This window comes from Pezoporus flaviventris, unplaced genomic scaffold (assembly GCF_033815535.1).
Source record: "Pezoporus flaviventris isolate CSIRO_AGI_PZ_B2104156 unplaced genomic scaffold, CSIRO_AGI_Pfla_v1 ptg000003l, whole genome shotgun sequence".
Lineage (NCBI taxonomy): Eukaryota > Metazoa > Chordata > Aves > Psittaciformes > Psittacidae > Pezoporus > Pezoporus flaviventris.
Window position 1 is genome coordinate 7,225,140 of NW_026892551.1, and position 16,244 is coordinate 7,241,383.

General features: G+C 45.2%; 1 protein-coding gene and 1 long non-coding RNA gene across 5 annotated transcripts; both read left to right on the top strand.

Moving 5' to 3' along the window:
• Positions 1 to 3,301: 3,301 nt before the first annotated feature.
• On the top strand, positions 3,302 to 6,706 carry LOC133265029 (uncharacterized). Its single transcript, XR_009741844.1, has 3 exons — positions 3,302 to 3,448; positions 3,847 to 5,042; positions 6,567 to 6,706. It is a non-coding gene; the product is annotated as an uncharacterized LOC133265029 (long non-coding RNA).
• A 1,552-nt stretch (positions 6,707 to 8,258) lies between these two features.
• SPRY2 (sprouty RTK signaling antagonist 2) lies at positions 8,259 to 14,897 on the top strand. Of its 4 annotated transcripts, none has more exons than XM_061445225.1 (3): positions 8,259 to 9,245; positions 11,937 to 12,026; positions 13,117 to 14,897. In XM_061445225.1, exon 3 carries the CDS (start codon positions 13,168 to 13,170, stop codon positions 14,107 to 14,109), a length of 942 nt encoding a protein of 313 aa, XP_061301209.1. In that variant the 5' UTR covers positions 8,259 to 9,245; positions 11,937 to 12,026; positions 13,117 to 13,167; the 3' UTR covers positions 14,110 to 14,897. The 4 variants fall into 4 exon arrangements, with proteins under 4 accessions (XP_061301209.1, XP_061301208.1, XP_061301211.1 ...); XM_061445227.1 differs by lacking the exon at positions 8,259 to 9,245 and adding an exon at positions 10,290 to 11,329; XM_061445224.1 differs by lacking the exon at positions 11,937 to 12,026 and having other exon boundaries at positions 8,262 to 9,245.
• The last annotated feature ends 1,347 nt before the right edge of the window (positions 14,898 to 16,244 follow it).

The window sequence follows — 16,244 nt, forward strand, 5'->3', positions numbered from 1 at the left end:
AGTATGGCACAGGCGTCCAGATTTGCCTATGGCAGGGCATTTCAGTAATTCTCAGGTGGCGGGTTTTGTTCCTAAATAAACACACTGACTAAGACCAAGACATCTTTTTGAGCTCCAGGATCCGGAGTTCTCATGATAGAGGAGAATCACAGCGAATGACTTCTCCTTACAAACTACATCAAGTGCTTCTTTTGCTGTGTGCAAGACCAGGGATGAGTTACCCTACCTCTCTGAGCACATGCAGAAACCAGTGGAAAAGGGGAGACAAAAAGTCAAAGCCCAAAGATTGGCTAATAGAGAAAGAAGTGTTGTAACTGCTAAATCACCCAAACTGCTTTGCCAAACTTTGACATGCTTGATTTGCTGTGCTTAAATAATTTTGGGGGGTTAAAAAAAAAGGAGGGGAGGGAGGGGATCGGGGGGGGGTGGGGGTGGCGGGGAGGGCGGGAAGTGAGGAAAAATAACCAGCTGTTCCTTGTATAGTGCAGGAAACATGTTTGATTTATTGCTTTAAGGTTATTTTTGAAGGGGCTGCCTGTGGCAGCCAGAGTGCCGGAGAAGTCACTGAGGCCTGTCCACTTGAAGGGCTCAAACTGTTTCCTGAACAGCCCTTCTTCACTCGTCACCTCCGACAGCTCTTATTGACAACGTGTGACTGGGGCCCCGGAGTGTTTTAAAGCCGCGGGGGGCCGGGGCGGACAATAGGGCTGTCAATTACCTTTTCCCCCGTTGTGAAAAGGGGGCCGCGGACAATGCGTCCCGAAGGCGGGGGGTTGTGCCGCTCCGAGCCCCCGACCCCCGCGGCATTCAGCGCCGGGACTCTCCGGCCCCGGCTCCGCCGGGCCGAGGTGGAAGTGTCGCCGTGGAGAGCTCCAAAGGGGAGGCGCCCCCCGCCCCCCCATCCCCATCCCCGCTCCCCATCTCCGCCTCTCATCCCCATCCCCATCCGCATCTCCGCTCCTCATCTCTGCTCCGCAGCCCACACGCGGGGGAAGCAGGGAGGGGGGGTTGGGGGGGGGGGGGAGAGAACAACGCCCAGGCTGCTCTACCTATATTGTGCTTTAAAAACTTCCTGTATGCCTTGATCACTGCTGAGAGGACTGTCCATCATACAGGCGCTTTGTCTGGCAGTCACTTCCATTTGAATTTGACTGACTGAGGAAGCCCGAGTTATTTGTAAAGAACAACAAGGCTTTTCATTCATAATTTCAGTAGGGGGACAGGGTGCTAATGACTGAGCTTGAATAACCAGGGAATGTGGTATTCAAGGCAGGAAGAAGCCCAACTGGCTGCCAAATGAGAGGAAGGGAGGGAAAGGGGGGCGCGGAGGGAAGATGTAGGTGAAAGTGCTTGTGTGAAAAGGCAAACAATGAAATCGGGATCGCACACATGTATACAAATACAAATCAGGTTCTCAAAAGGTGAGACAGCCGAAGATAGAAGCAGGAAGGAGAACTGAGGAAATTCTCGTTTGTATTTCATTAACTCCCCTTCAGAATAGGCTTCTGCAATGCTAAAAAAGAGGTCTCGGCAAAAGGAGGCTTTCTTCTCTCCCGCCGCCCCCTCACCACGGAGAAAACGCTTTAGCGTTTTCTTCTTTTAGCGTCTCCTTTTAGCGCTCTCTTTTTTTTAGCGTCTATTCCTTTTTATTACAGAAAAAAAAAAAAACCAAAAAACTTGGGTTTGAAGTTAGGCCGAAGGAAAATTTTGCCTTTGCTGCTTAAACTCTAGCTCTGACAAAACATGAAAGCACTAAAGCTAGCCCGGGCTGTGGCCCAGCACAAAGCACCCATATATGTAATTTTACACACTGACTGTAAATACACATATTCTCTAACTCTGCAAAGACTCTTTTCAAAAGCGAAACTTTACCTGATGCAAAATCTGTTTACCTGAATAAAAGTCATTACCTTGATTTCTACTGTTGTTACCTTTATTTCTACTGTTGTTACCTTGATTTCTACTATTGCTACGATTTCTACTGCTATTACCTTGATTTCTATTTCAGTAGGATTCTGAATAAGGCATTAACAGAAATTCCCTCAGTTACGACAGATTTTATAGGACTATAATCTGTGTCCCTGTGGAGAAAACAAGCCTACAGTGCTAAGAAAGAAAATAAAAACTGAACAGCACGTAGTTTGGAAGACATAATTGCTTTGACAGAACGTAAACCATCAGAAGTTCATATACTTTGTCAATTTGAAATGTGTTGCAAGAAAACAACAATAAGAAAACTTAAAATATGTTAAACGGCTTAAACATTTAACCTCAAGAATGAAGGAAGTTTTCCAGTGGGCTTATTTTGCAAGCTGGTTCTGTCAGATGCGGTGGATTTATTGAGTATGTTTGTAATGCTGTTTCCAGTACTTCCTTTAGCTTTTCTTAATTAGGACACCATCCTGGGAGCCGCTCTGGGCAGCTGGATTCCCTCCTCGACCTGGAGCACCACAGACTTTTGCTCTGACTCCAGAAGGTGTCAGGGCCTGCTTAAGAGGAACAGCTCAGAGATTTCAGCTTCTCAGTTAATTTCTGCCTTTGTTTCTTCAGGGCTTTTGAAAGTAATAGGCCTGCTTAAAATACAGGAAAGATGGTTACAAAACCACAAATAAGATAGGAATAACTACACCAGATGCAGAGACGGAAGTTTAGAGGAACTCTTTAATCAAATGGTGGGAGTGGATGCTTCTGCAGAGATAACCTTGTTTAGATAATCAAACATTTTGTCCTCTTTCCTCTCTAAGAAAGATAAGTATAATTATCTAACAGTTCCTACTCTCTTTTAAGGTGTTTCAATCCTATTAGGCACAGATTCTGAAATTTTAGTCGTGCAGAAAGACCCTGGAGCCCACAAGGAAATCCAGCATGGTGTGTCTCTGTGGGAAGCAGCATGTTCACAGTGGAGAGGCAGGACTGGGACCTGAGATTCACAATTCTTGCTTTTCAAATGATTTACTTCTTTCTTTCACCCTGGGTTTTCTCACCTATATAAAACAGACATGGCAACATCTCTTGAAAGCTGTTTTGAGATCTGTGGAGAAAACTGTAATAGAATATCCAGCATTTTAATTGCTGTCTTTGATACTGTCATAATCAGGAGAATGAAACAGTTCTACGCAGATCTGACAGCAGGATCAGCATATTTCCCAATAGTATTTTTTTGCAACCATACAAATAGGGTTTTGTGTGTGTGTTCTGATTTTCAGACAAATAATGGGAAATGCCATTTTTTGTTTTCCTTTTCATACAAAATTCATCCCTCTCTAGGAAACTGTTTGATTCTGCACAGGACACCTCTGCTTTGAGGATGTGCTTGTGTGTCACACCAATGAATACAAGCCTTTCACAACTGAAGAAAATAAATATAACCTCAGCATATGAGAGAAAGATAATACAATTTTTAACGGTTGCTCAACCTGCTTGCTTTGATTTGCAGCAAAATCTCTAAGTCTTATTTATACATATCCCTTGGCTGGCTTGCATGCGATACGCTACCAATTGTTAATCTCTTGGAGGTATTTATTTGAACTCCTACCTCCAGTGAAAGAAGGTCTCTTAGGTTCTGGGAGCAGAGTAGCTGTCAGACCATAGAGGTCAGTGTAAGCTACCTCAAACTTCTGGAAGATCTGTGCTCTTCCAGCTACCTTTCTTACAGCACCCAAGATATTCATTTACCTTTCCACTACACTACAGTTTAGGGCTAGTTTGGGTATCTTTCACCATTTGTTTTCTGTGATGTGTGGATTCCTATGGACTACTTCTAAATGGGAGGTCTTATAATTTATAATTTTCTAAAAAAGTCTACACTTCCCTCATGATTTTTTTTTTTTCTCTTCTAAAACATAGAAAAAAATCTACAGACTGATGAAATTTGAAAACTACTGTGCAAACCACCATAAAGATGTGATAAGTTACTCCACAAAACCTCTTCTCAAATTTCCCATAACTGCTAACATTGACCTCTTCCATTTCTTCTAAGTTACTTTTACCCCAGGTCAACACACAAATGTCTGCATTCTGTTACAAAATATTTTCAGATTTTACAAACTAGCAAGCACTTACTAACATTTTAATAGGCAAACAGTTAATTTTGCATAAAATTCTAGTATAGTCAAGCCCATCTTTATCTAGCCTTTATCTAGCCTATTGAATGACGTTACAGAGTGCAGTGTTTCAAATGTTGACAGACATGGCATGTCTATCCCATACTCATGATTACTTCTACCAAAGCAGTTGAAAATGTTAGGAGGAAAATCCTAGGACAAACAAATACAAAAAGTCTGCTATAATACTAATTTAGCAAATTAAATGCACTTACTCCTATCCATGCCAAATTGTTCTACTTTTGAATATTTTGTCTTCTCATTTGAGAAGACAGAAGTTGAATTCCAAAAAAAAAAACAGTGCTGATTTTATCAAGGACACAAGTATAACCAAATAACATTGAATGGCACATCAAAGAGCATACTAGTTTTATTAGAACAATATATATGCAAAAGCTCCACATTATATTATAAGTACTAAATGTGTGTATTCTTCAGTATAATTTCAGAAGGATCAGGAAAGGGATTTGTTTATTTTTTAAGTTTACATACTTATATTCGGTATTCAATGAGAAAATACTCTACTGGCAAGTGTCCCTCCATATACTGTGGCATTCATCAGAAGGGATAAAGTTACACAAGATCTGGCCTATATCACCTCTAAGGAAGGTGGAGATTATTAGCTAGATCTGAATAATAGTAGTTTAATCCCAGAAAATCTGGGCATCCCTAAATGCAGGAGACCAAGTCCCAGCAACTGCACAGCATGTGTATCCCTAATGGGAGCAGCAGGTATTTATTCTGTATTCACATTTAACAATGCTGTTCCTTGTCCCACCAGAGCAGGTTCCAAGTAGCTTCTGCTCATTTTCCCCTCTTAAGGAATTCTGGGATTTCCATCAGGTAACCTACAATGAAAATCACACAAGCAAAACCAGCAATACTGAGTCAGAGACCTAATTTTCTTCATTAAAAATGTCCAACTATTTTTACAGCACAGTGAGTTTGACTTCTCTCTTTCTCTCTGTGATATACCTAAGTGTCCTTGTCTGCCCTGAGAATCTCAATGAAATATCAGTTGGCAGAAAGTTTTACAGCTAATCACTTTTAAAAAATCCTATAATTCTTTTATGTACATTACCTTTTTCAGAGTTACAAACATGAAAGGCAATCAATTAAAGGTTTAAGCTCCTAAGGAAATTCTGGGCATTGGAAGCAGTGTGCAGCCAAACTTAGTCCTTTCAGGATGTGCAGAATCAATATCCTCACATCACTGCATTAACTCATGAGATGATGAACAAAATGTTCTGGAAGTCAACAAATTTACTGCACTTTCATCCCCTTGCAAGAAATTCCATATGAATTAACTTCCTTTTATTTTACAAAAAGAGGAAATACTACCTGTTTTCAGGTCCTGGGTCTGAAAATCAAACCATGTAAAATCGTGTGGGACAATATCAGGATGCAGAAAAGTTTCAGCTATTTCCGTCATGTCACAGACCTCACTCTGCCCAACTCTTCACCTCAAGTCACTGCAATTGCTGCTATTTTGTCAAACACACACACGTATCTATATGTCTATCAATGTATGTGTATATGTGCATGTACACATATATATATGTCCACCAGCTACCATTTCTCTAGCGGAGAATGAACTAAAGACCTTCCATCTCCAAAAACAAGGTCTGCTTGAGTTAAAAGAAAAAAAATAAATAAATAAATTAAAAAAAAAAAATGCAATGGTTAGAGCAAACCACTAGGGGAAACATAGTCACATGCATTAAGCCGCTATCCATGACAAGAGATGTGAAATGTGAATGATACATGTAATCCTGAGAAAGCTGGTTCCAAGGTAACATCAAATGAAAGGCCTGAGAATTCAGCTTTGAGGTTCCAAACCAAAACCAAACCAAAAAACAAACAAGCAAGTAACACTTTATATTGCATTATTTGTCCACTAGTTATTGATCACCTGTGTGCCAATTAGTGCAAAAAAGAGGCTTCTCTTTCAAGCTCAGCACTGCTGTATGCTTGGGATTTTTTTTTTTTTTTTGTCTTATTATTCTTGTTTGGGTTTTGGAGTTTCGTGTTTTGGTTTGTTTTGTTTTGGGGGTTTTTTTTTGTTTGGTTGGTTTTTGGTTTTTTTTTTTTTTTTTTTGCATAAGACACTGATGCCTCACCATTTTGCACACGCGACTGGATTTGTGAATAAAAATAGGTTCACTGTTTTCATATCTGTCTTTGGGACTTCTCACTGTATCAACTGTATACACCTGTACTTGCAAACTGGCATATAAATAGCCAGTTGCACTACTGACTGATTTTAAAAGGGTATTATGAACTTTCCAGTTTAAACACTATTTACATACTCAGTATAAATACTGGTAGATAACCTAACACCCCTTTAACTATGTACAGGCTTGCACAAAGAGTTCTTCGCCCATTTTTTACTTTGCTATGTAGGAGGAAGTGATTTTTCTCTTTCCGCAGTGAATGACATTAAGATCGTGTCCTCTTCCCCAGGTAACCCGTGGATTTCCAGCCTGCGGACAGGCACCCCTCCGACGATGCCCAGGTCAGTGCTCGGTGCCTTCGCGCTGCTGGGTGCCCCCTACCGTGAGGGAAGCCCAAGGCAAGGCCTGCGGGCTTCCTCCCGCCTTTCCCCTGCCACAGCTGGAGCTGCCCTCCTCGGCAGAGCCTCTGGGGTCAACCCCCGTAGCCCTGCCGCCGCCGCGCTCCCTCTGGCGGGCAGAGCGGCCTCGCCGCCTTCGGCTCCATTCCCCGGCAGCCCCGAAGGGAACCCAGCCCCGCGGGGCTGCGGCTCCAGCCGTCGGACTGCCCTGCCCCCGGCCCTGACGGGCGTTTCGCTCCGTCTGCACGTCCAGAGGGGAGAAGTGGATGGGAAGCGGATGGTGCCAGGGCCCCAACACCGTCCCCTCCGAGGCGGCAGAGGTTTTGTGCATGCTTATGGAGAGAGGTGGCCTTTGGGAAGGGGAAAAAGACCCGTGTAACTCAGGCTAACCCTACTGTCAGGCAACTGCGGAAAATAATCTGCAGGTTCAGAATATTATCGTGAAAGAATAAGTATATGCCTGTAAGAACGCGAAAACCCTAGGGCTGCCAGTGTAAGGCACTGCCCTTTTTATTTCCAAGTTTTTACAGAGGATGACCACCCTCTTCAAAAAGTGGTGACAAGCAGGTGTAGAAGAGGAAGTGCCTACAAAATTGCCTCGAATAGTAAAAAAGGCTGATAGGGGTTTTGCACAGAGGACTGCTCATATAAATAATGCAGTGCACTGCTGCCTTGCACATCGTGTGTATTTTAAGCAGTGCCACACGTGATGCGGGTAATGTTCGTGCTCGCTGCCTGCCTACGTGGATACACTGCTTTCTGCGGTTAGATACACGGAGGCACAAGATACCCGGGCCCAGCGACAGTGGCCCCCCTGGCGACTTTCCTACAAAAGGGACCGAGCAGGGGCCGTGTCAGGAAACGCCCAGAAGACAAACAGTCACGTTTGTGAGCTGACCGTATCCCCTACATGAATGGGAATTAAAGTTTTTTCTTTTTCTACCCCTAAAAACCCTCCACCCTCGGCACAGGCGAGAGCATTCCGCTGCTGTCCGGGACATGGAAACTCCGCAGCAGCTGGAGGCGCGGGAAGTACCGCAGCGCTCTGTCACCGGCCTGTCCCGCTCCCCCCGTGCCGCTCCGCGCCCTGCGGGCCCCGCTCCGCGCTCCCGCCCGGCCGCGGGGCCGCCCTCATCGCGTTAATCCGCGGGACAATGCTCCCGGTAACCACCCTGCTTTCGCCCCGGCTGAAAAGGGCCGGAGAGGGAAGGGAAGGGCAGAATGGGGAAAAAAGGGGGGCAAAAAGTGTAAACTTTAATTCCACACGGTGAAAGAAACACGGGGGTGGGGGGTGGGGGGAGCACCTGGAAACGGGTTTCCCGACATCCCGCCGAGGCGGGGAGAGCGCGCCTCCCTGCCCAGGAGAAGCGAGCTCCCCTCGGCTCCCCTGCAAACCTATCGCCGCCTGCCTCTGAATAAATACACGAGCACAAAAGCAGCCGCAGCGCCGTGTGACCGCGCACGGAGGAGCCTCCTGTGAAAACAGGCTGCTGCCAGGCCTCCGGAGAGGGGCGGAGGGGCTCAGTGGGGATCAGCGGGGTCTACGCACCGCCCCGCGCAGGGCCGCGCACCGACGGGCCGAGACCGCGGCTGGGTCGGTGGCGCTGCCCTTTTGAATGCCTCCCGCAGCTCGGAGTGCTGGCAGGGCGCTGGGAGCGCCAGTGAATGTAGCCCCGCAGAGCCAATGAGCTGGGACCGGATGCGATATATCCTCTGGGACAACAACTGCTCTGTTCCTCCTCAGATCCACATGACGCCATTTACTGCTGCTTTTGCAGAGAGATCACCCTACCTCCTCCGGAAAGAAAAAGAGAGAGAGGGAGAGAGAGAGAGAGCAGAAAAACGCCGAACCCCTACAGCTCAGATCTCAAACCTTCCTCCTCCTCCTCCTCCACCTCCTCCAAACACACAACAACAACCACCACCACAAATCCGCTGCGCTCCCAAAACACCCCCCCCCCCGATTGCAAACCACAGAGCTGCCTGCAACACACACACGCTCGCAGAGGGAGCGAGAAAGCTAGAGGGAGAGAGGGGAGAGGAGCTTGCAGCAAGCAGCTTCTCAGCAGAACGGCTACATTGCACAAGCTGCTTTTTTGGAGGAGCTCAGTGGAAGAAAGCTCTGGGATTTTATTTTAGATCCACTTTATTTTGTTTTCTTTGGCTTTGCCCTTCCTCTTGATCATTTGCAACAAAAAAAAAAAAAAAGTGACTTGGTATTGGCGATTCGGCCTCCGGTTCATTGAGGAAAAAAAAGAAAAGTGTGTGTGAGAGACTTTGAGTGATTTCTTTTTAGGAGCAAAGAAAACCCACCCCGATCCGGAGAGGTGTTTTTATTCTTATTATAGTATATACGCGCACACACGTATTTATAATCGATCTGGGAGAGGGACCTAACTTTGCTCTGGACTTTTTTACGTGGTGATCATTCTTACTTTAATTTGCAAGTTGGACTAAAGCAGAGTTTGGAAAAGAACTTTTTTTTTTGCTTTAGGGCTGGATTTATTTGCAAGCCGCAGGAAGAAGAAAATACAAGAGAGAGAGGGGTTTGGTGCAGCGCCGCGATCACGGTGAGAGCTTTTTCCTTCTTTGCAAAATAAGCTTTTCAGTAACCCCCCTCCAGCCCCCCTTAGTTGCTCCAAGAAAACTCGTGGAAATGTTTGAGGCTGATGCCTTTTCCATTCGTACAGGTTCTCCCTCTCGCCCCTTTCCCCTCTCCTTCCTTTCTCAGAGAGGAGCCGGAGGTGGGATTTCAGAGCGTTTTCTCTCGGAGGGGGTGGGGGGACCTCTGCTGGGGTTTACCGACTGAGCCTCCTTTGCGCCCCGCCGGGGTGCCTTGGGGGCGCGGGGGGCGGAAGGCTGTGCGGGCGCGCAGGCATGCCTACGGAGGCTGCGAGCGGGGCGGCGGGGGGGACCCAGAGCACACGGGCCGGGACACGCAGACACACAGAGTTCCGCGTGCTCTCGGTGCTGCGGAAAGCGGGGCACGGGCGGTCCTCGCCGGGCACGCGTGGGTTTCCGACAAGCCCCGCGGGGAGGTGAAGGGAGGGCGCAGCTGGGTGGGCGAGCGCAGGGGCAGTTTGTGTGAGTGTGTGTGTGTGTCCCTTCGTCTTGGGGGAGAGCGAGCGACCCGCCTTTCAGTGCGTGATTTACGCCCGTCTGTAGTGGCGTCGGGAGATCCGTGCAATTCGGAAGTGAGTGCACGTCTGGTACAAACCTACGTGCGTGCATGTGTGTATACACATCTCTGTTTCTCGTGTGATGAAATTAATTCGATCCATCAGACGAGCAAAGTTCTTCTCCAGGTTCTGCCATGCAGAGGGCATATGTGGAGGGGACGGAAAGCTTCAATTTTTGCTTTTACTTCCCTCCCCCCCCTCCCCCTTAGGTGGGTTTACTTTGTAACACCCCCTTTACCCTCCCCCCCCCCAAAAAAAAAAATCTGCTGGTGTTTTCAACAAGTTATTTGTGTGTCAGTTTGCCCCACCCCGATGGTAAAGTCCCTTTTGCCCTAATCCATAGTCTGATCACACACTCGGCCCCTTAATGGGGGTTTCAAAGCACTTTGAAAGAAGAGGAGGTAGTTGGTGTGTGTGTGCGGTGGTGATGGGGGTGGGGGTGCCTTGCACAGGCTCCGGACACAAAACAGAAATTCACGGGCAGAGGACTTCTCCCCCTTAGGCTCGCCTTCTCCCCGCCAGCCAGACACGGGATTTTTCCACAGCACGCAAGAAGCCCCTTGCGTTTTAAACTTCCCCGAATGTGCCGAACGCGAAACCCGGCCCCCTTGCTCGCCCTTTTGCCAATCCCAGCTAGGAAAAGTTAGCAATCATGGCACTTGAGCTCTGCGAGATTGGACTTTGGCTTTTAGAAGTGTGGAATCGTGTTATCGCACACACGCACACACAAAAAGGCGAATGCTGCTTCCCTGCTCTTGGTGGATGGAAAGGGGAGAAGTGCTAGATCAGAGAGAGGAGGAAGAGACGTGCTTTCCCGTAAGAGTTTTCAGGCAAACGTACTTTCGCAAATAAATGTGCTGGAGGTTTGCGTCTCGTCCTGTTAGCGGATCGATTAAGGGGTGAAAAAGGAGGGAGGATCGCCGGGCTCTGACCGATGTCCCGCTGGAAAGGCCCTTTTGGTCCCTTCGGGCCGGGGCAGAGGGGGATGGGCTGAAGGTCAGGCAATTTGCAGAATATGCGTAAAATAAGGGGAGGTTTTCCAGCGACTGGCTTTGTGAAGCTGAGTGGGTGCTTATGGCAAGGCGAGAGGGGAGTAATGTGCCTTTTGCCCGTCTGTCCCGGAGGTGTTGTCTCCAACCGTCTGCAGGGCTCCTGGCATTAGCCGGGAGGGGGAACAAGGCTTCTTTAGCATCTGTCGGGGGAGGGCAGGGGGGAAGAGTTAAAAGGAAACATGGGTTTGACGTTCCTGATAAGGCGGCCTCAGCAGCCCCCTCCCACCCCAGAGGATGTCTCCTGGTTATCTCCAAGTTGTCTGCACTTGCGGGACTGCCGGCGGCTCCCGCGGGCAAGGGGCTGCCGCCTCCCACCTGCCGCGCCGGGATGGAGCCGGGAGCTGGGCAGGGAGCTCAGCGCGGAGCCTTCTCCTCCGCCCCCCACCTTGGCGTCTGAGCCGGTGTCGTCTTAAGCGCCTGCAGGTCAGGGTCAGCTCCGCTCTTGCACTGGGTTGGCATTTCTGGAGAGGCTGGGTCTCATCCGGCGTGCCTTCTCGGCTGGCTGGGTCTGCCTAAAAGCTGGATGTGCAGGAGAGATAGGGCTGCTAGTTCATCTTAAGGGTGGGGAGAAGGTTTTATTTTCTGCCCTTTTCCTTTTTAAGATAGTTTTCCAGATGAGAAAATGTCTACTTAAACTGCTGGTTGAAACTTTTTATATGGCAAAGGTTTTAATATGAAGAAAACTTCAGTAATAATTCAAGATAAGTTTGCAAGACTTTTTTTTTTTTTTTTTTGGGGGGGGGGGTTAGGGCACACACACCATGACATGCACTCCGCATGTCACCAGGATTTGGCAATATTTGAAATAGGCAGGCAGTCTTAAAAACTAGATATTTTTTTTTTAAGAAAAAGCTCTTGAGGGGAAGGAGCCAGGAATTAAAAGGTTAAACATTTTCCACTGATGCTAGAATAAAGACAGCATCTTGAAGTAGTCATTGTTAAACTGTTTGGCCATATTTTATTATACAACGGTATAGTATTATTGTTGGTAACTGATGTGTACAGAGTAACACTGTGGTGCTCTTTCTAGGTATAATTGAAGACATTGTGTGGTCCTTGTAAGAAGCTTGGTTCCTGCTTGGGTTTTAATTGTAAAATATTGTTCTGGATTTTTGTCTAGGTAATTGGATTTTGGAACCGCTTTAAGATATGATAAAGGCAAGGCAAATATTAAGAGATTTGGAGGGCAGTACTTGAAACTTTTGCATATCTGAGCATGGAAGTTAGTTATTTACAAGTGCTCATCTTCTGGGTCCTTTACTAGGTTTCCATTTAAATTCTTAAGTCTGCAATTCTACTTTGTAGTTAATGATCCTTTAAAGCACTATTCGAAATCAAGTAGACTTCTTAGATGATGGCATTATTTGGTTATATTATGCATGCCTCTGTCCCAAAGGCCACTCTTGGTAATATTTACAATTTGAAATGTAGGCTATGGAATTTTTTACACATTAAAAAAAAAAAACAAACCTGTGGTAGTATTGCTTTTGTAGTATTGAGCCTTAAAATAACAATCTCAGTGGTGTACACAAGTATGACACACACTAAAATACTGGAGAGAGATATTTTTACTTGTGCTGTTGAAGTTTTTGGTAGCATTAACTTATTTAAATGTCTAACCTCAAACATTTTATTGCTATTTAGTGTTTTTCTTGGGACCATTGGTATTAAACTAAAATTTCCTATTTACATCATGTAAAGTTTAATGTGTAAAAAGACTAGCCTACCAAAATATTATCCAGTTTTAAACAAAATTGGAGAATTATATGTCTGTCATCAGCAGGTCACATTACACTTGCTAAATACTTGAGGGCTTCTTTTTTTTTAATGTAAGTTTTTCAGTAGCATGATATGAAAAGAAGAGTCACTTCAAGTGGTTGAAATGTGATCACTCTAAAGGCCATGGTCTAAGCAGAAGATGGCCTAGGAAGCCTTAGTTAGCAGGAGCAAGACCTAGACTTTCTAGAGCCATAAGTTAAGATACGTGGACCTAGAACAGAATCCCTTTAAGCTGTCCATAGGAGCAGGCAGGACAGGCTAAGGGAAGTGCATTCAGCTGGCAGACACTCTGCCCCAAATATGACTCTTTTTTTTAATGGCTGATGCATTACTTGATTGTGTGCAGTGCTGTGGGATCCTGCAGGCTTGAAAGGCTGCTGGAGAAAGCATGAAATGTGTTGCAATAGTGAACCCTCTCTTTGTTGCTCCAGGAATTCAGATGTGTTCTAAGCCTGCCGGGGTGAGCACGCTTCTGGGAACTGATGGAGACAAGAGCTCAGCACAGCAGCGGGTCACAGGCCTTGCAACAGGCTCGGCGTGACAGTGGGAGACCACACGGGGAGCCCGACCAGCGGGATGTCCTGATGCAGCAGGTTCACGTCTTGTCGTTGGACCAGATCAGAGCCATCCGAAACACAAATGAGTACACAGAGGGACCTACAGTGGCTCCACGGCCAGGGATCAAGTCCACTCCTCGGCTAGCAACCCAACCCAAAAATGAAAGGCCCCATGGCTTGCCCGAGCATCGCCATTTTAGCCGGATTCAGCACACACAAATACATGCCTCTCCTCGAGCGCCTCTGTCTCGTTCTGTCAGCACAGTCAGCACAGGTTCACGGAGCAGTACAAGGACAAGTACGAGCAGTAATTCATCCGAACAAAGACTTCTCGGGTCATCTCCAGGGCCAGCTGCTGATGGGATAGTCCGAATGCAGCCCAAGTCTGAGTTCAAGTCAAGTGAGCTGAAGCCGCTGAGCAAAGAAGACTTGGGAGCACACAGCTACAGGTGTGAGGACTGTGGAAAGTGTAAGTGTAAGGAGTGCACTTATCCAAGGACCCTCCCATCATGTTGGATCTGTGACAAGCAGTGTCTTTGCTCAGCCCAGAACGTGGTTGATTATGGGACTTGCGTTTGCTGTGTGAAGGGCCTCTTCTATCACTGCTCTAATGATGATGAGGACAACTGTGCTGACAACCCCTGCTCCTGCAGTCAGTCACATTGCTGCACTAGATGGTCCGCCATGGGTGTGGTGTCCCTCTTTCTGCCTTGCTTGTGGTGTTACCTACCAGCCAAGGGTTGCCTTAAGTTGTGCCAGGGCTGTTATGACCGGGTAAATCGGCCGGGGTGCCGCTGTAAACGCTCCAACACCGTTTGCTGCAAAGTTCCCAGCGTCCCCCCCAGGAACTTTGAAAAGCCAACATAGCATCACTAGTCAGAAATACTAAAGTGACAAGGATTATTTTAAAGTACATATGCAACCAACTAAGCAGCTATGGTCTTGGCACTGTAGTAGAAGGGCTGGGGAATCTACTTTGCTGTTTGCAGTGAAATGCTTGCCTCTGTGTGCCATCTTAACTGATACGCTTGTTAGAATCCAGCTAGTGGCATACAGAAAAAAGAAAAAAAAAGGGATGCAGTACATTGTGACCCACATATTGCATAAGCTAAAGCAACACAGACACTCCTAGGCAACTCTATTGTTTGTGAATAGTACTTGCAAAATTTGTAAATTGGCAAATGACTCCTTTTTTTCATTGTTTTCTGCCAGAGATAATGTGCTATATTTTTGTATATACAATAATATTTTCAACTGTGAAAAATAAGTGGTGTCATAAGACATGGCACAGTCACAAAATATTATACTAATATGTTGTACATTCGGAAGAATGTGAATCAATCAGTATGTTTTTAGATTGTATTTTGTCTTACAGAAACCTTCTATTACAAGACTCTGATTTCCCTTTGGACTTCATGTATATTGTACAGTTACAGTAAAATTCAGCCTTTATTTTCTAATTTTTTCAACATATTGTTTAGTGTAAAGAATATTTATTTGAAGTTTTATTATTTTATAAAAAGAAATATTTATTTTAAGAGGCATCTTACAAATGTCACCCCTTTTTATGAGGACGTCATAGTTGCTGCAAATAAGGGGTGAACGATGCATATGTTCACTATAAAATAGAAAATATATTAACGTTTGAAATTAAACTGGGCTACTTGTCATTTTTTCCCCCTATTTACTGTCCTGAGTTGGGAGAATTGGTGCTTCTAACTGCAGATTTCACAGGGATACAGTCACAGTGAGTCTAATACAAGAATGAAAGTAGAATTTTTAAATGTATTTTTTTGTGGTTGTTTGCTGCTTCACCTGAAAATAATGCGGGATTTTTTGCTTCCTTCCTTTGCACAAGTATCCCATATACTGTTCCTACGATCAAAAAGGAAAATGAATATAGGAAAATGCATTAATTCATTCCAGACTAGGACTAATAGGCACTGAAAGCTTGACCTATTCTATAAGTGATGAGCTTTTGTGCTTCAAATAGGAAATAAGTAATCATTCACAAAAAATGTTAGACTTGCATGGCTTTACTCAGAGAGAGAAAATAAAAAAAAAAAGAAAATTAATACAGTCAGTGCAAAAATCTTGCAGGATTACTTGTTAAAGTAGAAGAATACACCGCAGTGAATGATAGATCTGAACGCAGTCCAGCCTTATGTCAAACATTTGCCTCACTTGTAAGAAGAAAGTTGCTTGATTTGTCATTTGTGGCAGTTACCTTCCACTGAGGTCAAAATCCTTTCACTGCCAATTTTCCCACCGGAAGCCTAGAGAATGATTTACCTTTCTTTATTAACAAACTATCATTTCCTGTTCTGAGCATGTCTCTCCAAATTTAGAGCTCTTAATGTTGAATTTTATTTATATGTTTCTTAAGCTGGTATTTAAGAAATAGTTGTATTTTTATGCTGACGCTCAGAAAAATCTCACAGCCTTTTCTGAACCCTCTCCAACAAAAACAAGTTATAACTAATAAATTAAGAATTCACTAAAAGTTGAAAACCAGAGCGTTGAGTAAATGTTACATCTTTTTGCCCCTTGATTTTCATCTCTGATCTGGTGCTTGGGCTATTTTACATAGGCCTGTAGTGCTCGTAAATCTAACGCTGTTTGTGTGTATTGGTTATCAATCGTCAAGTGAAATTAAAAAATGCAAGTCCTGACTAGTTTGCAAAACAAAAAATAGTTGATACATGGGCCTTGTTCTCATTCTTTTTTTTTTTTTCCCTTTGCTTTTTGCACCAGTTGGCTGAATACCTTATTATACAAAGACGAGCAGTATATATTTAGCCTCCTGAGTGGAGTTTGCCAGGAAGAAGGTGGCTTTATGTTACATGAGTAATTTGTCTGTATTTAAAGCACATCTGTATATTGCAACTGAGTGCTGGGGCATATACGTGAGATTGTACTTGGCTGCTGATAAACAGACTTTTATTACTTTTTTTAGAAATTCTGTTCCTGGAGGAGTTGGTAACCATCATGTGCTTCCATTC